The sequence below is a fragment of the Neodiprion virginianus genome, chromosome 2 (genome assembly GCF_021901495.1).
Source record: "Neodiprion virginianus isolate iyNeoVirg1 chromosome 2, iyNeoVirg1.1, whole genome shotgun sequence".
NCBI classification, from domain to species: domain Eukaryota; kingdom Metazoa; phylum Arthropoda; class Insecta; order Hymenoptera; family Diprionidae; genus Neodiprion; species Neodiprion virginianus.
This window is the reverse complement of record NC_060878.1, coordinates 10665522-10690774: the sequence shown is the minus strand read 5'-3', so window position 1 is coordinate 10690774 and position 25253 is coordinate 10665522. Positions and strand designations below refer to the sequence as shown.

General features: G+C 37.1%; 1 protein-coding gene across 5 annotated transcripts in view; it reads left to right on the top strand.

Annotated features, from left to right (window-relative positions):
• LOC124297934 (tachykinins) overlaps positions 1-24900 on the top strand; it is a 71421-nt gene extending 46521 nt beyond the window's left edge. For all 5 annotated transcript variants that reach the window (XM_046749390.1, XM_046749388.1, XM_046749391.1 and 2 more), the window contains 6 exons: positions 14277-14460; positions 18030-18323; positions 18975-19232; positions 20736-20970; positions 22350-22601; positions 24738-24900. In XM_046749390.1, coding sequence (XP_046605346.1) covers positions 14278-14460; positions 18030-18323; positions 18975-19232; positions 20736-20970; positions 22350-22601; positions 24738-24751 — 1236 coding nt within the window. In that variant the 5' untranslated portion in view covers position 14277 and the 3' untranslated portion in view covers positions 24752-24900. The remainder of the gene's footprint in view (positions 1-14276; positions 14461-18029; positions 18324-18974; positions 19233-20735; positions 20971-22349; positions 22602-24737) is intronic.
• The last annotated feature ends 353 nt before the right edge of the window (positions 24901-25253 follow it).

Sequence of the window (25253 nt, the reverse complement as noted above, 5' to 3'; positions counted from 1 at the left end):
GTCGATATACCAATTTTTATGAATTTATGACAGACTTCGATCAACTCGATTGATCATTTTGGGTTCACAACTTTAAATTTTTAACTTAAATTAAATTTGAACATCGTTTTTGGAATGAGGAGTCTGAAAATCTCGAATTACTTCATTACATCAAATAGTCAACCGAACAATGAAAGAATGTGTCAGTTTCAGAGGTTGACTTCACCCTCAAGGATGAAATTCCGTAAATAAAAAAATAAAAACCACTTGTTGGATGTTTTCTTCTGTTTTACAAGCCTACAAAGTTTCGACAAGACAAAAATCAACTTCACGGGTTATACTCAACTGTTTTTAATCTTTCACTCTAAATATTTTGTGGTTAGCATTCAACCTTGAGTATAACACACGAAATTGATGGTCACACACATCAGGTTTCCATAGTAAACCATCAACTCTGAGTACAGCGCCAAAGTTTAACGGCTATACTCAACTGTAGTTTCCAAGGGGTAAACCCTCAACTTTGAGAATAAACCCGCAACATTTCGTGAATAACCATAAAGGTGCACTGCGAGCAAAATCTGGGTAGCAGACTTCTAGAGACTTTAATTTCTTGTCAATGTAACACCATCTCATGTCGAAATTCAGGACTGATCACAAGAATTTTACTGAAACAGTCCATACCATCCAATTTCGGTCAATTCTGACATCACCATTTTTTACGGTGCGATCGTACTAATTCACATACCCCCAAAGTTGATGGTAAATTTGTGGTTTTTTCTGAATTAACCTGAATGCAAAGCAGTTAGGCTATGGTCCGATGGACAAGTTATAAACACATACATGTGTACGAAACGTTTTCTCTAAATAACAATCCTTCTATGGCCGACGCCAACCGGTGTCAATTGGTAATGAGACGCTCGATGTAAAGAAATGTAAAGGTCTACCATTCATTGAAAAACATAATTTTTTTATAATATGTAATCCCGTGAGACTTTATTTGGGCCAGACGGATGAGTAACCTCTCAAACGATGGGCCAAATGTTGCATGAAAAAAGTCTTGTGACACTTCCAAGTCATGCTCCCGATGAAAAGTCTCACTCACTTCTTAATCACTGATGGGATCGCGCATATTCCACAGCGCAGTACAAGACAATCACCCCAACGACCAGCCTAACCACTTCGTCCTTCTGCATTTAATTTACAACCAAGTTGAACCGAGTCGTAACCTCGTAGCGATTCGAGAATCGGTAAATCAAAGCATCGGTACGCGACAGACAAAATCTGCAACTTCTCGCCTTTGGTTGTGCAAGGAAGAGAACAAGAACAGAAAAAATGCCAACGCCGATCGGCCGCCAATCACGGCACATTCACGCGCGTTTAATCCCATGAAATTTTCGGCCGTTTTAAATAACGATACCGGGATATGTAAATTGAATAGTACAGTCCGCTAATTGAACCGTGAATCGAAGCTGGAGAGTGAACGATTCGTGAAGATCGGCGCGTGCCGATCACGCGAGTCACGGTTCGCGAAATCGACTCGAAAGTGAGGTTAACGAATGCTGGGTTCGATCCTAGAAGTTCGTTCTGACTGGAATGACCGCGAAAGTCTGCTGCGATTGTTTGGACACGGATGACCGAAGATTGGGAAATTTCGAGCGATTTTCTTCGAAGAGTGATGAGTTCCGGGGAAAGGTTTCTAGCGGGAGAAGGAAAAGGTCGCTGCTCGACTGCCTCAAAAAATTGCGTTACAAACCGTGTCCTGCGGACCTTGAAGAGTCGGTCAAAAACGGAGGAGTACCTGCAGACAGGGTCAGGTATTCGAAAAAATTGATTCGCCGCTCTTCGGCCCTAGTAAAAAGTCGGAAACTTTCGGAAGAGAAACCGAAATCGAACGAGGAATCGCCGTGCTGTGTGGGCAGTGATGGATCAAGGACCAACGGCCAGGAAAACGGGACCCGAGTCTCACAGTCTCGGGGCAAAAGTACTTTCCTCACAGTTTCACGCGCCAAGACGTCGGCTAATTGGCGAAGGAAATTTCCGTGCGTCACGAGATTATCGAGCGCTGCTGAGAGTCCAAGAAGCAGAACCAGCGCTTCGGGTGCACCGATTGACAGGTTCGAAAGGCTTTCGCGGCGACTCACCAGAACTCATGTTCAGGAGCTGCCGCGGTCTAAACTTTCCAAAACACGATTTCGTTCCCAGGAAACAGCCTGCGGTCCGTGCCATAGGTACAGTTGTTGTGTCGTCAAGGCCGCTTCGAGCAGCGACGAGGACGAAGACGTCGACTATCAAGTTCCGATCAGGTCTTCCAGACGCTGTGGAAATTTGGTACCATCGTTGTCTCACGTCACGGTTCGCATTTGTTCAGCAGATTCCAGCTCCAGCCACACCGTTGTTAATTGCAACGAGCGGGAATTGGATTCTTCCCATGTTTCAACGTCGGAAGAATCTTTACACGATCTTGAAGAACGCGTTCGCAGAAGAATCCGGGATACGTGCTGCTGCGACGCTTCGGAAGACAATAACTTGGTCAGGAAGTCTGAAACGTATCGCACAGGATCGAGTCATCGACCTGGAGAATGTGGAAAGCCTCTCTTCAGGCTGAATCAGCCTCGTCGTTTACCTTGCAGCAAAACCCTTCCAACGAAACAGAACGTATGTAATTCGAAAAGGAGTCCCAGACCTCGAGTAAAAGCCTTTTGCTGCGGATGCAGGAAGATTTCTGGTTTGGAGAAGTCCAAGGATTCCTCCGACATACCTTTCCGAAAGTTCGACGAACGATTGAAATCTGTAAGATCGTCCGAGTCCCAATGCGGAGTACCAAAGTTCCAAAGAGCACTCTGCCGATCGGGAATGAAGAGACCGCGAAAAGTGGACAGAAAGCGATGTTCGAATTCAGCGACGTCGATTGTGCTGACCGCTTCGCAGTACGGTGAATTTAAAAGGAAGTGTGAGAGGATAAGAGAATCTATGAGGATGAGAGATGAGAAGAACCAGATCTTTTCTTCGGCGGACAGAGAACTTGATTGTGGCATGACGTTGAACGATCTTTGTCCAGACCTGCCGCCATTGCAGCATTGGTCAGAGTTCGATGACCAAATGCGGAGAGTGACGGATGAGTACAAGACGCTCAAGTCGTGTTTGGACTCGATGGAGTCCGAAGCTGAGAAACCCGCGCCGGCTTTTTTCAAGGAGAAGAGAGTGACGCGATGTTATCCTTCGGGAACGGAGTTCACCTTCGGGGTGAAACGCGTGCCTGATCAAAGCGGAGCTTCCGGTGAAGAAGGTTGCTGCGATTGTCCGGAGCCGGAAGTTGGGCGGAGGTTTTACGGAAGGAAAGATCGTTCGATGTGGCGCGAGAAGATTAGAAGAGAGAAGGAGTCCTGCTGCAGTTGTAGCGACGATGCTGAAGCCGGAAAGGTGGAGGTGACGAATGCGAGAGAAGCGGACCTGATCAAAACTCTAGAGACGTTTTGCGAGAAGATAAAGCGCATCAAGTCAGAGTTTCATAAGCCCTTGACCACCTGCCGTCTTGACAATGAGACCGGGAGCTTTTCTCGAAGGGCTCGTTACTCCGGACGACGAAACAAGAGGTGCTGTTGCGGCAAGCTCAAGGCCAAGAAGCTTCTCATTTTTCCACCCGAAGGCGAAGACGGTCCGCCGTTAACCCTGATGAAAAATTCGTCCAACGTTAGCTGCAGGGTGAAGGGAGACGCGGAAAAGGGATTTCAGTACAACGTGACCTACGTCCAAAGCTTTGTCAGCTCGATTAGACGCCCCGGGAATGAGAATCACCAATGTTGCGTGGACTCTGGTTGAAACGTTACCGCCGCAAAATTACCACACGCATTTTCTTAGGCTGGGTAAAAACTTTTCCAATCAGTTTTACTCGGAGCAGCATATATAAGAGACGAAGAGACGCTTCGCTGGCAATCGGTTTAGGCGATATTGTGGTTGATTTTTCACGGTTGAAATTATTGTTTCGTTTTTTTTTAAACGGCGTTACCAAACCGATCGCTCCTTCAGCATTCGATGATTTATGGGAAACAGGTTCCCCATAACAGGGTGAAAAAATTCATCAAAATCGAGAGCAATTCAATAAAAAGATTATCAGAATATTTCTCATCACTTTTGAGGAAATTTTTCAGAAATGCTTCACACGTACCGTATCAACTTTTGACGAGTTCTAATCATTTACTAACAATATCGGGGGAAATTACTTTCGATCTTGGCGAATTTCACCTGCCGGTTAAAAATATATATTTCTAATGAATCGCCAAGTGCTAAAGGGACGTCGGTTTGGAAGTACCGTTTCAAAAAGTTTAAGGGAAACAATTTTGGTCGGTAAAAATCGACTGCAGCATCCCTGTGTCATGAAAAGGTGTTCGGATGTCCTTCAGGGTCACTCCAGCGAATCTGGCAATTCGCGGATACAGAGTCTATATAATTTTATTTTACACTGTTTTTTTAGTGGTTCTTATCATCGTAATCATAATGTATAATATCAATGTGCTTATACACGTGTTTTGTAGTCCTCGTATTGTTTACCGTAATAAATGGCACCTTAACGCCTGCCATGATCGTAAGTTTATTGTACTACTATAATGTTATACCGCGAGATTGAACGGCGTTTTTACTTATCGTTTGACGATATTATGCGCTTGATCGGGGAATTACGTGATCGTGAAAGGTAAACGGGAATAACTGATCGTCAAGTTGCGGAATGGCCGAGAATTAATCAAATATTGTTTAGGGGGACCCAACAGTAACCCGATCCTCTTAAAAGGAAAAAAAATTTCTAATCGAAAATAAAGTAAGGAACAAGCAATTTTTTCTTGAAATATATTAAGCAGACAATTTTATCGCAACGTAAAATACGCCTGTATGAATATGTTCTTATGGCGAATTTATGAACTCAATCAGAAATTAACAATGCCGATCTCGTTATTTTTCTATATACTCCGATCCAGACTATTGATGGCGAATTCACTAACTGATAAAAAAGACATCGATTTTTTTCAACGAATAAATGGTGGGACAGTGAGATTTATTCGATATTGTTGATAAAGTGTCTACAGTCAGATGTTCACATTCCAAAATCAGTGCATCAAAATTCTCTCCTGTATCACTGGATTCTCTAATACTGTATAGATGTAAAAAATCCCTATAATCAAGCTAAGGGTGAAGTTTGCCGAACATCAAAAACAGCAATCTCGAATTTTGCAGATTGCAGATTGCAAATCAATTTTGCAGACACTTCAGAGTCAAAGCTGCAGTCTGTCCTTTAGAACAGCTGTTTACTGAGGGTAAATAGAATATAATAAATGGTCAATCTGGAACAAGCTAATTAATAGCTTCAGCTGGTGATAATGAATAATCAAGTCTCGGTGAAGCGATGATGACATAAAATTTGATTAGATCAACGGAAGCACCGAAGACTGGTAAGTTTGTACGAGTCGGTTTGCGCATGACAAAAAAATATGTCGAAAGAAATGTTTCGTCGGAAATAAAAATTGTTGTGCCGACTAATTTTCTGTTGATTAAAAAAATGAACATTTCTTTTTCCCAATTTCCCAATTTTTGTTTTTACGCTCTTTCAGAATGTCCGCTTGGTGTTTCTGGCATGAAGCGTCATCGCAAAAAAGCATTAATCGGACGGCTGACGATAACACTGTTTGTTTTGTGGACGGGATATCTGGTTTACGTGAAGGATTTGAAAAACAACTGATTTATCGAAATTAACTCTTCGATATGACGAACGTATTTATATTTGTTTACGAAGCCAAATCTCTTCGGTGAATCTTTCATGTTTCGAGAAGAAATTTGGTTACCCGAATTCTAAACTGTTTGACAGACAAGCTTATGAATCTTCCAAAGTCAAAGAAAACTTAATTTTTTATACGAATCACGGAGTCCTTGTATTGATTAAATACTCTTTCGATATGCGAGTCGTCAACGTAGCGATTATAACTATTCTTCTTTACTGTGCCTACGAGATACTGCGATAAAAATGATCGCGGAAAAAAATTGTTCATATTTATCTGTAGTAGCAAATTTACCGAATTGTTAGAAAAAACATGACACGTTTTACAGTGACTTATTTTATATATACGCCGTTGAAATGGGAATCATACTCACGTGTTTAAATTTCTGCATATAAACTGTGAGAAAAATTTGTATCACGTGTTGTTATTAAATCTGAAAATTTATTTCGCCTTGCACTGATTCTGAAGAAGAATTAATCAATTACTGCGATTATGGACAATTCAATTAGTGAGCAAAAAATTTGGTGAAATATCGAAATTTCTTCTGATTCTTGAATCGATTAACAATATTTCCGAAAATCGCGAAATTTCGTAGCTGCAATTTTTACGAAGTCATACCGGGCACAATTTCATTCTTTAATTAGGAATAAAAAGTATCTTTATGCTTTCGTTGGCAGCAAAAAGGCTTCATTTTAAATCTGCGGAAATTACATGCGAACTGATTGATTTCTAATCGTTGTCGAAAATCCAAGTATGAAGTTTCGAATTTTCATTTGAAAATGTATAAAAATTTTCAACGATTGCAAACATGTAACACGCATACTTTGGAAACGAGTTTTCAAAACATGGCCGACAGGTTAAAAAAAAAAGAAGGAATATTTGCGAATGGTTAATCTCATTTCCATGTTCGCTATTGCGTTTCGAGTTTTTGTTTCAATATTTGATTTCCCGCTCGCGTGTTCGCGGTATGGAATTCCGGCCAGTAAAGTAAACGTACTTCACCCCACAACCGCAAGTGTGCAGCTTTAGCCAATAGTGAGTATAAGCGTTTCATAGCGAGAGCACATGCGAGCCATGAAAATCTGTTAAAATCCGTAAACCAAATACGGAAATGTAACGAACAAGCTGCCGAATCACAGGTGAACTTCAAAACGAGCCTTCTCAATTACGAATATTATATTCTATATTCAAGAACACAATTAACGATCATTTATATTCTATTTTAAATTTATCGTTCTGTTCTTCGATGAAGAAAAAAAAGTAACTGAAAATCAATCATCCCTTAAATTGGGACCATTATTTATTTTTTTTTTCATCATTTCCAGCAGAGATATCGCACGATCGGATAAATAAGTTAATGGATGAATTGAAAAATTTATAAGCGAGGGGCGAATGGATACTGAATAAACATAAGTCGACGGCGCGTCGAGGTTTAGAGGTAAGAGGGCTGAAAAGGCTCGCCACAGAAGGCAATCAGGTAATAGTCAGATTGCTTGGCAAATTGGCAAGTCTGAGGTGCGTCTAAATACAGGATGGAAACCTGTCTAGTGTTGGTAAATGGAAACGGCTGATTACTCGAGGCCAAGCTCCGTCAATTACAGGAGCAATTAAACACTGCGTTTTCTCTTCTTCCAGGTGTATATATATATATATATATATATATATATATATATATACATTAGTACTAAGTACCCGGAAATCTACTTTCCAGAAGTCAGAAGTCGCTGCAATTCGTCGTCAAAGCAACCGCAAGGCGACTTTTCGAGAAGAATTCTACGTTGTTTTTGACATTTTTTTTTTTTGCAATCTTCGGATAATGACCGAGGGGTTTGAAAAAGTTTCGCAGGGTTTCTCTGGGATTCATGGTTAAGAGTGAGTCAAAAAAGTAAGAAAAAATTTCAAGAATCAAGATTAAATGGAAATCAAACTAGTTGAGTAAAAAATAACGAAACGCAAAACAGACGATATAATATATAATGTTTAAAGATGCCGTTCCTTAGCTGGCAGAGTTAGTTAAAAAAAAGAACAATAGTAAATTGAAAAATTCGTAAAGACAAAGGGAGGAGGAATAAGGAGGAAGAGAGAGAGAGAGAGAATAGGGTTCAAGGGTACTCAACCATCTGTAGTTACGTAAGAGTCTTGAAGTTAAAGGAGACCATTTAAACTCAAGAAGGGCTTGAAATTGTTCAAGGAGAACCCCGGCGAAACGCACGAGCCTATTTGAATAAGAACTGAAGCGAGTTTCCAGTTTAATTTTTAATTATTCCGAATAATCATAGCAAAGCTTTTTCTTGAAGATAAACTATACCATAAATATTCCAGGGAAAATTCAAAAATCTTGATTTAGAATTTTGTAAATCACGTTGAAATCTTTACGGAAACGATTTTTTTTTTTTTTTCTCAGATTCGTTTTCTTCGTTGACAATCAGTTTCAGAGATATGTGAGTTTGAAAAAACGGTGGGCTTTCGTCACGAAATTTTTAGCACTCGACGCAGTTTCAGCAAAAAATCAGAATCATTCCGTAAAAGCAATTCAAAAGTTGTAAACGTAAATTGTGTCCTGGAACGTGGAAAAAAATTGATTCGAGATCTTCTTTAAGCGCCTGATTGAACAACTTGAGAGTATGAATTAAATTTAGGATTCTAATTTCATTCCGTACGGTGTTTTTCTTTTTTCATTGTTTGTTGCGTGTTTTTTTTTTTTCTTTTTCCTTTCCTTCTCTTATCAACATTATCCGTAACGACTTCGCGCCACGAAAAAGTTATTCGCGGCTTATAAATATTGAAGAGGAAACCGGACGAGTGAAAACGAGTAAAAATGGGTAAAATTTTACCTCATTAACCTCAGTCCATATTCAATGCATGCGAGTGCATCGCTCTCGATAAATAATACACGAATTTGGAAAAATAACGTACTAGATAAAAACAAAAAACCGGATTGGAAAAATAATAAAAAAATCGCGAATTGAGGTGGCAAAGTTTCCGAAGCAATACGTTCGTCGTAACTATTGACAAGTCTGATGTTGGTGTAACAATAAATTGATGACGAGGGTTTATTCGACAGAAAAGAAGAAAATATAGTAAATTAAACGAATGGATTTAGCGTGGCAATAATTAGAAAATGTATTAAGTAAACCGCAACTGCGCAATAATCGGACTAAATGGTTATTTGTGCGAAATTTTCTTGTAATTCCATGAATATTTGAATCGTTATTTGATTACAATTTTTCATTAGTACGCCGTATACGTGTCAAATAAAAACGGTCCGAGTGCACCGATAAACCAACGCAGTGGGCGGTGCTTATGTGACCAAATGGCACATCGGTATAACTTTAAGATACGATCAAACTGGTGTATACGCGAATCTGGGTGTACTTGTATTACAAGGTGCTGAGGCCTGCGTGACATTTCAGCAAGTGTTCGTGTCGATTGCGTGCAGAGTCCTTGTACTCCGGGGTTTCCGTCTCTGATGGGTCGCGTGTCGCTGATTCCACCAGCACAACCACCGTTTATTTCCTAGTAAATTTCTCGAGCTCTGCACCTCGACGGCTCCAAGTGGAGCCAGAAATCCATGGACTAAGTTACTTGGGGATAAATAGGAGCGTACGGTCGAGTTGGAAAAGTTTCGAAGCGGTGCGATGTGAAAAATTGAGTAAAACAGGTATCGTTAAAAAGAAAAAAACTGTTTGAATTTGCTATTGTCGATCCTTTTTTGGTAATTGAAACGCAAAATCAGTTTCTGAGGTTTACTCTACCTTTTTAGTCATAAAAGGCCGCAACAGTTACAAGAAAATCTAGCAACATCGATCACAATGAGAAAGAATAGTAACGAATACTAGACTTTCCGGTAACAGCTATAAAACTAATTTTCATTTTCTACCTAGAACTATATTTTTGGATTGTGGTAAAAAATGAAAATAGTCAAGGACTGAGCGGTAACGGCAATTAAAAATTTCTTTCAGTGTGGAATTAAGGGTGTACAAAATTTACAGTCCGGTCGCTAAGGAACTGTCGAGTTTACAAGTCTAGTCTGGACGAAAAACTTGTCGAAACGGGAAAATCGTTGTTCCATCAGGTGTAAAGTTAGACTCAAAAAATGTTTCTCGATGTAAGAATGACTTAAAGCAACTATACGGTGTGACTGCAGTCGTCGATACTCCATTTTCTGGTAATCAGCTCGACGTTAAGTCTGTTTGTTCAGTGATCTACATTTCTTTCAACATCTTAATCTACGTTCTTAAGTATGTACAGAAAACTAGACGAATTGTTTTGACTTTGATTTTAAACACTTGTATAAAATTTGATACATTTTCCCTCAAGGATTAGTGTAAAATCACGAAAAATTGAAGGGAAAATAACTCCAGTGTGGTTCAGACAATCGCTTTCAAATCTTGCGCACGGGTTTAAAATAAAAGTGAGAAAAATATGTCCGATTTTAATTGACCGGACACGATTTCGATCTACACGTTTGAACCCTGAGTAAATTCTTAAATTTAATCATAGAATCAATTTGTTATTGTACCAACGTTGAATTGTTGGAATGATCACAACGTACATGTACGATTGGCAATGACTTTCCTGTTAGAGCGACGAAACTTATTTCCACTTTGTACGTAGGTATCCAGACGAATATTTTTCGTTCATGGAAAAAAAGTTGAAACAGATGAAGACGTGTCTAGTAACGATATAATATTAACTAAACAGAGACGTCTCTTTGTATTGAAAATTGATAGAGTTTAGATTAAAAAAAAAAGAAAAAAAGAAAAAGCACGCACACCGCACTCGTGTTATTCTTAGCGGTTATCCGGGTAGTTCGGAGGCGGTGTCCGAATGCCGATTTCTGATTAGGACTCCACCTCAAGAGATCAGTTACTAAATCAGTGCCTCATTGGCTCAACGGAGTTGAACAACGTGCTAACCTCAGACTCAAACAGTCTGTTTCAACGTCAGACGTGAGGGCCAGAGCTGTATGGTGGAGGGTTTGAAATCTGAAGGCATTTCTACATGGCTACATGTTTCGAATAACAAGGGAGAGGTCGCGTCGGAATCGAAAATTTCCTCAGGGTTTCTCTCACCCATGCCACGCCGCTTTTCTCTGTGCCCCGGAGGTAAAACAGCGTAATTAACTCCTATCTAATTGGCGTGTTTGCAGGGGCTCACAACTTACGGAGGTGTGACAGCCGACGAATTAGAGATTTATACCAACCGCCGGAGAGATCGACGCTGGTTGTCACAACTATTTGTGCTCTGCTTTAGTTGCCTGAGTTGGGTCTCGCAGAAATTAGTAATGCTAATTTGTTGATTGCTACCGTCCGACCATTTTCTTCGTCATACTTTGGTTGCCGAAAAATTTGTCATTTTTTATTTATTTTTTTTTTCATCTTACGGAATTTGAACGAAGATTTTCGTAGTTTTTTTTCATATACAGAGCGAATTGCCAACGGCCGAATGATCCGTCGCATGCGCATTAACAGACCAAGTCGAGCGTAATAGAAACGGTTACTTTGTGTACGAAAAACACGGATGAAAAAACGCGTAAAACATACGCGGGTTGTGTAAATGCAAATATTTGTATCGTGAGACGTTATCTGACGGTGAAACCCTCGCGTAAATCGAAATTCTCCAAGTTTCACTGACCAGAAAAGATCACTTAAGAGGAATCCGAAATGCCGTCGGACTCTTAGAAAGAATAAGTAGATACATCCAAGTTAAGAGGTAGGATAAGGTGATCTGAGAAGGGGATGAAACGCTCTCGACACACAACAAATTTATCCCCGCCGCGAATGGGGATGAAACCGTGGAGTACCACTTAAACGACCGGTTTCCGTTGAGAAAAAGAAACTCGGAACGAATTCCGGGATAATAGTTTGTGGCGTGCAGGACCGAGACGCGAGCCACTGATAGACGGTGAAGGGATGCTCGGCTATGCGTCAAGCCGACGGACCCTTCTCACTTTCCTTGTCTGTGAAGATGTCTGCCTTCGGTGAACAGCTTATTACCGAAATAAGTGATTACCACTCTGTTCAACGCGCGGAGTTTTTGCTTCTGATAATAATTGATTCCGTCGCTCCATCTCGTTACTGCATCGTCACAAACCGCCAAATGTCATGGTCGTTATCGCTGATTGTGCACAAGTATTTGCGGATAAATTAAGGACGGAATAACGAAATTGCATGTATCAAGTGGGACTCGTTTCGTTTAGGAACCCAAGTTTTTTTGTTTTTTTTTTTTATTTTACTTGAACCTGAAAAACTTGCAAGTAAAGTATTTTTTCCCGTGGAAGATTCGAAGTTTCATTCATTCGAATAACATGGAAAACGTGCCTTTTTTTAAAAATATTTTACCACTCCGCTGTATTTGATGATTCGAATTTGATACTGGAAATATTTTACGGAGAATCAAATTCTCTGCGAAAGCTTCCGTTGAGCGAAATCTGGAGTTCGAATAGTTCGAAAGTTGTAAGTCTCGAAAGTCAATTCGATGTGATGAATTAATGTCAAGACATTCTTAACGATTTAATTGTTCGTTTGACGGAAAAAGTTGTAATGAGATTTTTGTAAGGAACTAAATTCGCTAAAAAAAAAAAAAAAATATATGTCGTTAAATGCGGCTGTGAGTGAGAACAATTAAAAGACGAAAACAACGATGGAAGAACTTTGAATTAAATAAAGATATCATTCTGCGAAGAGTATTTTCCTCTTTGCTATGTAGAAGAAATTGTTCGGGTAAGGGGCAAAATAAAGAAAAAAAAAAAAAAGTATTGCTTTCAATCGGAATACGGTAACGTTAAGCAAACCAAACTTTTCAGGAGAGCAACAAAATAAAAAAAAAAAAAATCTGCGAATGTATCCCTAATCCTTTGAAGGTAATGAGGTTTACAGAACTCGGTGAACCGAACGAAACCGTGAAAAGATAAGTTGAAAAAGTCAACGGATCCCAAAGAAGAAATATCCTGAAAATCGATGTTTGTCAAGTCAGTCTGAGTCAAGCCTCGTTATAAAATTATCTTCGGTCTAGGAATAAAGTTGTAATCGTACTAGGAGTATAAAACTGTGTAAAAAACCGTGCGTATTATCCTTTTCAAAAGCATGTAACACGAACTTATTTGTTTTTAATATTGATGATTTGATCTGTAACATTTCGCAGATACAGCCAACGAAAAGTACACTTTTTTATAAATGTATTGAAAATTTGATAAATTACGGCCGAATGATTCTTGCAGGTTTTTTTTGGGGGGGACTTCGGAAAATCCCTAAAAATATGTTATACCCAAATCACCTCTGGGACTTTCTGACGTGTCCCTTGTTAGCCAGGAAACAAACGTGTGACACAATTGGCACTAAATCGTGACGGTTGTTGTTCGATTGGATATCTTATTAAATATTATTTATCCAGGGAATCGACGAATGAAAATATACAGACGAATCAACTCGCAATCAGAAAGATCATTCTGCGAAATCGTTCTACAATTTTCAAAGCCATCAATTTTTTGTTATTACCGAAAATTTGCCCATTTTTTGGGAAAATATGTGAATGGTTTTGACAAATTTTTATTATGATTAATTCAACGGCGTTTAAACTGAACTTTTACAGGGTTTGCTACAAATTTTAAAGGCAATTTTTAGAACTTGATTTGAAAAATTAGAATTTTCTAGTAAATATTGTAGATATATTTCTTGGAAATTAATTTGACAAGTTTGACAAATTTTGGTGGACGGAAAATTTTTGGAAAGTATTTTGATGTGGGAATGCTGAAGATTTAAAACGTAAGCTGTTTTAGTGAAATTTATTACTACGAGTCAGCGTCTAAAATCCCTAAAATTGTTTGAATAACGTGATAATAGTGAAAATACGCTGAAAAGTAATCAGTGTTTTTACGATCTTGCAGAATTTCGTTAAAAAATATTGAGGAATATATATTTTCACCGAGGAAACGACGTGCACCGAGTTAATTTCCCTGCAGCCACGGCCTCGCCGAGGGGCGTCGTTGTAATTAAATTCAACACCGTGTTGATGACCCCCATTAATTAAGCAATCAAACCAGATGTGCAAAGGATCCTGTCTTTGAAATGAATTGCAATTTTGACAGGTCCGAATCTAATCTTGCGATTATCCGACTGGTTCTCTCCGATCATTCCTTCGCGAAAATCCTACGGGATAAAATTAATCACGATTTATCAATAAATATCAAAACTCTACCATAAATCATCTGAAATTAATTTTCGGCGCGGAATTAAAATTTGTTTTAACCAGTTTCTGAAATTTTTTCAACATCGATTCTCACCAGGGTTGAAAAAAGATTCTTAAAATAAATTTCAATCAACAATTATTATCAGTTCAAATTTCTAAATCACGATTTTAATATTCAACTGTTTGACTAATTTTTCAACCAGCATATTTTACAGCCTGTGAAAATCCTCAACCACGCCCCCTTTTATTGCTATTTTATTTGAGTGATCAATGACTCTGAATAATTGCATTGGAATCTCGATCGAGCTTTTGACCAGCTGCGCTTACTTTTTTCTATTTCAGAATGTATTTCCGCTCAATCCTGTTCGTCGTGGCAGTATTTACATCAGTGCTGGCCGATAAACCGTCCAGTGATGTTGTTCCTGTTAAACGAGCTCCCATGGGATTCCAGGGGATGCGAGGGAAGAAGGACGTGACGTCATTCGAGCACGACGAATACTCGAAGAGAGCTCCTATGGGCTTTCAGGTGAACTTGATTCTCCCACTTTTCTAGTATGACCTATCGAACAAATATAAATAGTCTTCCCGCATCATTGGAAACCGATAATATGACATGTATAATCAACCGAGCAAAGCTTCGATCTGGAACTCTGGCAGGAATAATTAATCGTTAAACGAATTTCTCTGAGTTTCGGGATAATGTCTGGAAAAAATTATACCTGACAAGTATCTGAATTTTGATAAAGAATTCTTGAAAAAAATATTTCCAGGTTTTAAAAGAAATTATAGATACTAAATGGTTGAGTCGTCGCAAGAATGTAGAGAAAATTCTGATTTTTTTTTTTTTCATACTTACTTCAGGTTACAAAATAATTGTACGAAACGTATAATTTTAGAAATATTTTCAATTAGGGATATTTCGGCGGCACGTTTTTTTGGCAATTTCTTATTATTTGATGAGAAATTTATATACAATTGTACAGAATAAATTTTTTTTTTTTTTTCTCTTAATGGCGATAAGACTGAGAAAATCATATGCAATTTATAAAACGGTCGAACAATCGTAAATTCCTAACAATTTTTTTTTTTTTTTAATGACAAAATTTATCACCACCGTACGTTTTTAGCAAAAATATGAGACATTTTTAGAAACGTTTTCCCCGAAATTTCCCAAAATCATACAGTTTATGAATAATTTTCGCAAAATTCTGAGAATATGTTCGAGAAAAAAATTATTCTCGAGATATTACAAGGTGTCGTGGGAAGATTTTCAAAACACAGTTCATTCAAAATGCTGTTTTTAAATACGCAGTCTCTTTGGCGGAAGGTCAGGTTAAAAACTCGCGATGATAAATATCGCGTACATATTACTACGTAAAACGTATCGAGTGAAATCGGCTTCCAGAAAAGTTGTCCTTCGTGAATTAGTAAAAAGATAATTATACAGGTTAATCTCTTCGTTTTTTAATGAGCTAGAAAGAGAGAGACAGAGAGAGAGGGAGAGGGAGAGAGAGAGGTACACAGATAAGGTTTACTATGCCCATGGCAATGTTGGAAAAAAAAAAAAATCAGAAACACAAGTAACGTAGTAACAGGAAATAAAAAGAGGTGAAACTAAATAATGTAGAAGTATGAATACATAAACAAAAAAAAATAGAATGTTAACAAATAGAGGGAAGAGAGAGAGAGAGAGAGAGAGAGAGAGAGAGAGAGAGAGAGAGAGAGAGAGAGAGAGAGAGAGAGAGAGAGAGGAGAGACCGATGTATTTGACTTTTTGTGTTTGCAATGTTAGAGAGTTAAAAAAAAAAAAAGAAATTCCAAAAGGAAGCTAAAATTACTTTCGTTGAAAAAGAAGACGTCAGTTTTACAAACGAATAACTAATTCTATATATACATATATAGTTTTTGAATAACCAAGAATAATGCAAATAAATTCCATTGACGATTTATTTTATTCTTGGCCCTAGCAGGCAAAGCACATAAAAATTCGTATGTTGGGAAATTTTCATTGTACTTTATACAGGAAAGCAAGCAGAGTTCGGCATTGGAACGACAATTTTAACTAGTCCCATGTGCGCTGTTTACGATCCGCGTCTGGCTCGAACGTTTCGGTTGAAAGAATGCGTGCAGCGTGACACATATTCTTGTCCAGAGGTTGGACGACATGTGATAATTAACGCAGCGAGCGTTGTTACATTTTTTTTTCTTTTCTTTTTTTTTTTTTTTTTTCTTCATCTACTCAAAAAGTATACAGATCTATGACAAGTAATCGCTATTTGAAAAAAGTCAAGGTTGAGATATTATCGGTTGCATGACGTGAAGAATTTCGCTAATTACAGGGAGACTCGATCGGGCGCAAAAATTTTCGTCTATGAAAACTTTTGACGCTCTGTCACGTGTGGTAAAATATCAGATGCTCAAAAATTTCATACTGCTAGCCGGGGTTGCGAAAAATGCATTATTTCATTAATGCATTAGCCATTTCATTACTCATTAATTTTTCAACGATTAATGCATTTTCTCCTCATTACGCATTATTTTTATTGCTAATAATGGAACATCGCTGTACTATTCCATACATTTCCAATAAATAATTTATTTTTCCCCATTATGCATCATTTTTATTATCAATATAGTGATAAAATGTGGTATTATTTAAATAATTGATGAATCATAATGATCAATGCATCGGTTATTTGAAAATTATTTAACTGCAAATACTCGGTACGATTTATTCGGGTTGTTTTCAATCGTTACTCTGACCTCTACAGTTCTATATATATATATAGGCATTTTGCATAACCAGCATTTAATTCTACGCCCTACTTTTTTTTTTTTGCAAGTATCGGAAATTAACCTGCCAAGCAAAACTTGAAACTGTTAAAAAATAAAGTTCATTTTCTTCTACAGGCGAAATTGAATTTTGTGACGTTCTGAAAAAAAAATAAAAAAAATATTGACACAGAATTCAGTTGTATTAAATATTCAAAGCTTAGAGGATGGTAGCAGAAAAAGTTTATGCAGGTTATTTGCTCAAGTTTAAAAGTATCGTCCCCGATCAATCGCCGGCGTTGATTTTTTTTTTTTTAATTGACTCTTTCCTGTTTTATGATGTAAAGAATAAATCTTGAAAAACCGATTTTGACGTTGTTCGGAATTTTAATCCTGAAAATACGTGTTTCGCCTCACATGGACGACGAACTGACCTCGAGCTGTTTGAAGAGCTGAGCTTTATCAAATATTAACGGTACAATAGAAATAAAAAAAAAAAAAAAAAAAAAGACATTCCCATTTTCTCTCACAGTGTGTTATCCCCTTTTAAAACCGTTGTGTTTCTGATTCTATGATACAATTCTGTAACATTTCACCGAGCTTTTGAGGAAACGGTACGATAAAGTAGAAAACTTTTTGGATTCCTACGGAATTTTAATTACAAACAAAGCTTGATGAACCAGATATTTTTTTTAATACCCGCTCCGATGCACTGTGTGAGGTAATTTCGTAGTTCGAATAACAGTGAAAATTGGTGTCCCTCAAAAACCTCTTGACGTCACACTTTTTCTTTTATAAAAAAAAAAAAAAAGAAAAAAAAAACAAAAACAAGCGGTTTTTGAAAATGAACGTGATACGTATTTTTGCGGCTTGTCACTTTACTAATTTCAGAGATAAGGAGAATAATTTCTGTAGATATTGCCGCTTCACCGTACTTGACGCAAAGTTTTTGCACCTGAGGTACTTTTGGGAGATTCTCGTATCTCATTCAGGTTTCCGGGAAACTTTCGTAAATTTCGCACAAAGTGGCAAAGTTTTTGCAACGTCATTGCGAATGTATACAGTTGCACGCAACGAATGTTTGCTTTGTTTCCATACCTGGCAGAGTTTATCGTCGAATTTATTATGTCAAATTAAAATCACACCGGCTAACAAGCTATGACGTTTGTCATTGAAGTTATTGTTGTTCGATCGAGTAATAAAGAAACTGAGAAATTAAATTAACGCGGTCACGGGTAAAAGTCGAACCCTAAAATTTGGCGCTGACTTGCAGAAAGCCAAGAACCAAAATAACTTCACGTGAAATTGATTTCGATTTTTCAGGGGATGCGGGGTAAAAAGGATCAGATGGGTCCCGATATTGAGCAGAATTTCATCCACGACGATTACGAAAAACGGGCGCCCATGGGGTTTCAGGGTATGAGGGGAAAGAAAGACTACTTCGAATCTGATGTCGATGATAATTTTGACGCTAACAACTTCGAAGAGGATTACGACAAGAGGTTGATGATGGGATTCCAGCAAATGCGGGGAAAGAAGGCAATCGATGATGACGAGCAGTACAAACGTGCTCCGATGGGATTCCAAGGGATGAGGGGAAAAAAATCATTGGAGGAGGTAGGGTTGATAGTCTTATTCATCTCAAAGCCGAAAACAGGATAAAGAAGAATCGGAATATCGAATTTTCGAATTCGGGAAATTTTGTTGGTTGAATTTTTAAATGCGGTACGTCGGAGTGGAGAAAAGTCGAAAATAGAGAAGAGAGGAGACACGGAATTGTGAGAACAAATTTAGAAACGTAAAAAAAAAATATATATATGGTGAAAATCTAATTATAGAAAAGTATAAATATGTATAAGAGAGGGGAAAATATAAAGAATACAAAAAAAAAAGAATCGACAGAAGAAATGTAAAAAAAAAAAATTTAGATAGAAATGAAGAAAGGCGAATTCAATTAAAAAAATGTTTGAAAGTATATTTCGAATTTCTATACTTGGCGAAATTTTTACAATCTAGACATATCACAAAAATTTTGACCTCGATTCTGACGGTTATTTATATTTTGGTAACCCGGGTTATCACTTTTATTTATTTCGATAACTCAATACTCCGACTTTCTCCATTTTAAAATGAAAATTATAATTATATTGTGACTTTTCAATTTCATGACAATTCTACTTTTTGACCCTTCAAACATCCGAATATTGGAAGATGGAGTAAAATACGGCACGCGTCTGAAATTCAGAAATTTTTTCCCCGATCGAACAGGTTATGGACGAAATTGAAAAAAGGGCACCAATGGGCTTCCAAGGCATGAGGGGCAAAAAAATGTATCTACCGGAAATCTCCGACAGCTATGAGAAGCGAGCAATGATGATGGGCTTTCAAGGAATGAGGGGAAAAAAAGCTGAGCTTGATGCTGACTGGGATAAACGCGCGCCAATGGGATTCCAGGGCATGAGAGGAAAGAAGAGCCTGCAGGAAGAAATCGAGGAGCTGGAGAAACGCGCCGTTATGGGGTTTCAGGTACATCGGTTTGGCAGTTCTCTTATTTTTTCAGAATTTGAAAAAGCACGTCTGAATTGTCATATCGCATAAATTTAACACGAGTTACCCAAAATTCGGCAATTATTAACGTAGAATTAATCGTCAAAAATTCATTGTCATACGTTATTGGATTTTGAGTCAATCCAAAAAATTATCTATCAGCACAGAATTTCACAGAAAGTGAGCGTTCTTGAGTCTATAAAAAAGGAAATCAATCCATTTAGCAATAACATATTCGATTATAAGTACTTTTTGAGACTTGCTGATGTCAATCAAATTTCTTCATCTTCTCCATTCAACTAGAACCGAAAATTCGTCCGAATATTTTAAGTTCGACAAGTAGGTATTGAAAAATAGGCGTGGCGATTTTTTTCAATGACAATTCCTCACTCAGCATTCAAAGTTTCATTCGTTTATCCAAAACTTTTCATATTTACGAGTCTTCTTACGAAAAAATTCCTCTGTTTATCCATAAAAACATTTGAGTTCTGATGCAAGCAGCTATAATATTGCATAAAGTGAGATCTCGTAACGTTTTTAATAACGATGCAATTTTGTGAAAACCAAGAAATAAAGAAATAGAAAACGAATTTGCTATTGTGAATTCGTAGAAAGCATGACATTTCTTTATCTCTGCGTTGAATGAACGTGCGTCGAGTGTTTTTGTTCAGAATTGCATACAGAATCGGACTGTTAAGGTCGTGCAGTACTCCTACCTGTACCGACCGAGCAAACTTACTCTTTTTATTCCTATATTGAATAAACAAAGGAACTGAAAGGGTTCAAATTTCAACGGCGGATCGCTCTGTTGTAACGGAACGTCGAAATTTGAACCCCTTGCGTTCGTTTGTTTATTTAATATAGGAACGAAAAGGGTGAGTTTGCTCGGTCGGTAAAGGTAGGAGTATTGAATAACCTTAAGCCCGTTTTTTCGTTTACGGTACGTGGACTTGGAAATTTTTATATAAATATACGTCGACGTTGAAATCGACCAGGTCCACCTCCTTAAAACAAACACGAAATTCGTGAGAGACAGGATAACGAAAATAAATTTTTGATTCTATCAGTTTTAGCGAAATGACGAACGTATCCCACTTACAGAAGACTACGATAATATTCCAACTAGAAAAGTAGAAGAAAAGTTGAGACAGGTTGATTGATTTTGGTTCGTTAAAACTTCCAATTATAACGGAGAGCCTGGAAAGATTGATAAAATAGTAAACTGCACGCTGTCGGGATTTCGATTCTTCCATTTGCCGTTATATCGATTCCCTTACGAAACGAAGACAAATGTGGTATGAATTCCCAGCGCAGCTCCGATCCTTTCTTTGAGTTTGAACGATTTTCGTAGGTTATCACGATTTCAAGGAGCAGTCTTGACGCCGAGTCAATGTAACCTTTCAACGAAATTTCCCAACCGTTACCGACCGCCCCTCAACCCCCATGTAAATATGCTGGTACAATGTCAATGTCCGTTTCCAGGGCATGAGAGGCAAGAAGGACAGTGCGAGTGGTCTAGAAAATTTTCTCGATCGCTACCAAAAGCGGGCTCCAATGGGATTCCACGGTATGCGGGGTAAGAAGGACGACGACGATTGGGAAAAAAGAGCCCCTATGGGATTCCAGGGGATGAGGGGAAAGAAGGATGACTCTCTCCAGGATGATGTCTACGGAATTGACACTCGCTTTGATAAAAGGGCACCGATGGGCTTTCAAGGTGAGCTGGGTTCGCGTATAATTCTAATCAGCTCGGTCCGGAACAAAAGTCCAGAATTTCATGAACTTGACGCGAAAATCACAAACACCAGTCGAGCTGTTTGCAGGAAAAGACTAACCTTTGAAAATCACCGTGAACGAAGAGAGCCTCGATTGTTAAAAAGAACAGGGTAGAAATTGTTCTATATTTTTTGTTTGAGGAGCTCGGCGAGCCAAATATGAGTATGTTTTATTCATCCAGTCTTGGGCACCGCTAAATACTTTCTCTAATTAATACAATATAAGAATTAATTTTTAATTAGGCGAAATGATGACATTAATTACAATTGTAATTTATAATTAGGTAAAAGAACCGGTACTAAATACATTCGTAATTATTATTTTGTTTTCTAATTACAAATTACTATTTCAATTAGTATTTTTTCTTCTTCCAACAAAAAATTAGAAAAGTAATTAGCATCGTTTCTTCGCCTGATTACAGATTACAAAAGTAATTACCGTAGTTTTTTCTTTTAATTACAAATTACAATAGTAATTAGTATCGTCTTTTGGCTTAGTTGGTGATTACTTTTTGTAATTTGTAATTAGAATATAATTAATGACAAAAATGCTTGACACTCATTCGCTCTTCTACTGGATAGTAAAAAGTCGAGTACACGTTCGTTAGTTTAATATTAGTTCGTAAATTACAAAAAAATTATAAAATTATAAGCGATAGCTTGGATATCAACGTTTCGCTTTACAACGTTTTGAAAATTATACAATGTCTAGAGAAATCATTAGATTTTACTCTAAAATCATCCATTTTATTCCGAGTATTATTTTCCACAGTCCTCTCGCACTAAAATGCTTCAAATATTTTGTTTTATGTCATTGCACCCGTGTTGATCATAATTACTAAATGGTAACACATATAAAATTTGCTAGATTAAAAAAAAAAAGTATGATCTGGTAAATTTGTCAAAAATTTATACATCAGCCATTTTACAGTAAAATCGTCAAAAATGAAAGTTGTCAATTCTTGGGCCTAACACCTTCAAATAACTTGACCGAGGAAAGAAATTTTCAACTGTAATGTCAAATGACGACTTTAAGATTGGAAAATGATAAAAATATTTCATGTCTACTTTGCGTTAAGTCTTGTTAATTCGTTTGAAGAATTCTCAATCAGCATTTTCAAACCAAGTATTCACCTTCATGGAACTTGTGATTCCCTATCAATTTCAAACGATCTTCTTGACAGAGAAAATCAATCGATCAACTTCGTTGAAAGAGGTTTGATTTCGAAAATTTTTTCTCCTACAGAGTTTTTACGCATCATAATAATATTTGTTGAATTATTAACATTTTTTTTTTCTCTTTTGTGTGAATTACCGGCAGGAATGCGGGGTAAAAAGGACGACGAGCCGTTGCAGTTTGAGAAGCGATCATCCTACGGTATATTTGGAACACGTGGGAAAAAGAATCCGAGGTGGGAAATTCGCGGCAAGTTCGTTGGAGTTCGGGGCAAGAAATGGGCCCCGGAAACCGAACTGCTCGCTGACCAGGACGAGACGGTCAGCAACAATTTACTTGATAACATCGAAAGGATCGACACCAAAACTGAATTTTCCCCCACAATAGGTAACATAGGTGAGTCCGGAAATGTGAATTCGCGTCAGAGTTGACAGGTTTTTTTTTTTTTTTCATATTAAGAAGGAAAATATTCTAGGACCAAAACACATTTGTACTAAAAAAAAAAAAAAAAAGCCGAATCTTGGAGAGCTTTTCGGGAGTCGAAATTTACCTTTTGAGAAATCATTCGACAGCTGTTGTGTATAAAATTTTTGCGATTACGTAAAAGCTATTTCAACTCTTTTAGATCCCCTCTCCGAAGTGACTTGTATCATCTAAAAAGCATGTGTTTTAGAAAAAGAAACCTATTTTATCGACATTCTACCTTACCGACTGGAAATTTGTTGTGAGATCTATGGATTTATTGTTCTGATTTTTCTGCTTACTTTTATCGCTCTACGGTTTTATGTTCCTGATCGCTTGTAACAAGTAATAAAGCTTCGAATTTGAAGTTGATAATGCAATTAAGTAATCAATAACAATGGCTTGAAAGCGAAGGGAAAAAATCTTTCCAATGCGAATTACGATTTTGGAATCTATTAATTTATAAGAATTTTTTTTTTTTTTTGCCGGGATCGGATGAAATTTGAAAACTTTTCTTCGCCTACCAATTCATCGAACAAGTACTACAAACGCCATTGTTTCAAAGCAAAGTATTCGATGTACATTTCCGGAAATGCCAATAAAGCTGCAACGATGTACGAGGCATTCCGTGCCAAGTCGTTCAGTTTTAAACCTCACAATTTTTAATTTGCTCAAAATTTTTGCAAGGGATGATAACATCTTCAAAACACTTCTGGCGCTTAATTTTTTATTTTTTTTTTTACTTCCGTTACCCGAAAACAAAACTTTCAACAAAATTAAAATAGCGAGGTTCAAAATTCAGTGATTAGGCACGGAATGCTGAATACATGTTTTCTTATGCAGACATTGAAAGAAGTCAGATTTTGTTATACTCGCTGTAGGCGAAATTTGTCCCATTTTCTTTTTTTTTTTTTTTGCAACGGCTTACTTTGCGTTGATGGATCGTGTTTCGTATAATCTCCAGCGTGTATCCCCGGAGTATTATTTTTTTTCATCAGGCATTTAAACTTCGTGTCTAAATCAAGTAGAATAACGTGCTTTACATCTACAGCCGTTCTCCTTAGCTCGCCGCCAACCGCTGTGTTTACACCTCTAGATTAGCTCAGCGAAAGTTTCTGAAATTGAGAGATTAACGACTTTCATAACCTTGTTCTTTAATCCGTGACAAAGATAGTTGTTAAAACTTTCATCGTTACTAGACAGATCATGGGCATATAACGTCTAACTTGATTCAATAGCTAACTTGAAAGAAAGAAGCTGCTTTTACGTGTTCGTATTTACCGATTATTATTCACGTATTACGTTTCAATGTTTTCAAATTGTCGATCAAATATCTCCTTAAAAAAAAATAAAAAAAAAAAAAATGAATTATGAATTAAAAATGTCGAGGCTGTGCAGTTTATGGAAGAATCATTCGAACAAAAAGCCAATAAAATCGGGACTGAGAAACTTAATCGCTGCAAGTGACTTGAGTTCAAGTGTATCGAATGAGTCTCTTTTCGGATGCAAACAAAATTAAAAGCGATAAACTTTTATAAGAAAAATTGGGTTATCAACGATTTCAAAAAAGTTATATTATTGTTTGGTTTTATTACCATCACCTGAAGTTGTGTTTCAAACACCGTAAATTCGTTTTTTAACGAAGCGGAGTTTATTAATTTTAATCGACAATAATTTTTTACACAACGTTTTTGCGGTTAAATGAGATCTAAAGGAAATAATTTATCCCAAGCGATCTTTAGGGTGTAATCCATTCACAAACAAAATCGGCCCTGTTACATCAAAAGTGGTCAAGTGATACGATTTTGGAATTGAAAAAATTCATCCAAGATGTAAGAATTTTTCAGATTATCAAAATAACTTTCGGTACTTGAATTAGTGGTTTTTAATTTTTTTTTTTTTTTTTTACATGGAAAAGAATTTCTTTCAATTCAATATTCAACTCAATTTAATCAACATCAACGTGTTTAATTCTGTTTTCATTATTTTCTCGTTTAACTAATTTTTCTCTCCACCTTTTCTTGATTACAACAACTTTTTAACGTTTTTTTTTGTACATTTCTGTTTCAGATGTCCTTCAGTAATTAGCTGCAACCGCTACAGCATGATTATATTCTGAAAAGATACAAATAATTGATAAAAAAAAAAAGAAAAAAAAAAAGAAAATAGTCTACCAACGACAGCGCGAATATGCCAACAATAGTGACGTCATTAGACGTGCTGTCATACGTTACGTTTCGTCAGGAAAATTTTATCAAAATATTTGTCATTTTATTTTTTTACTATCTACATTGTACTTGTGTTTTTACTATCATTTCGACTATTACTATGCAGAGTTTGTTAATTGATACTAATTGACATGATTGTGATTGTTATTATTATTTTTATTATCGTTATTATTTTCTGCGTAATTATCATCGTCATCACTACCGTCATCATCATTGCAATCTTCATCGTCACTGTGATCATGGTTATTATAGTTATTCTCATTATTATTGAATGACCTACGATAATCTAGTCGTCACATATTAAATATACATATCCAAAGGTTATGTCGATGAAAGATGATGTGCACATTATGTATCA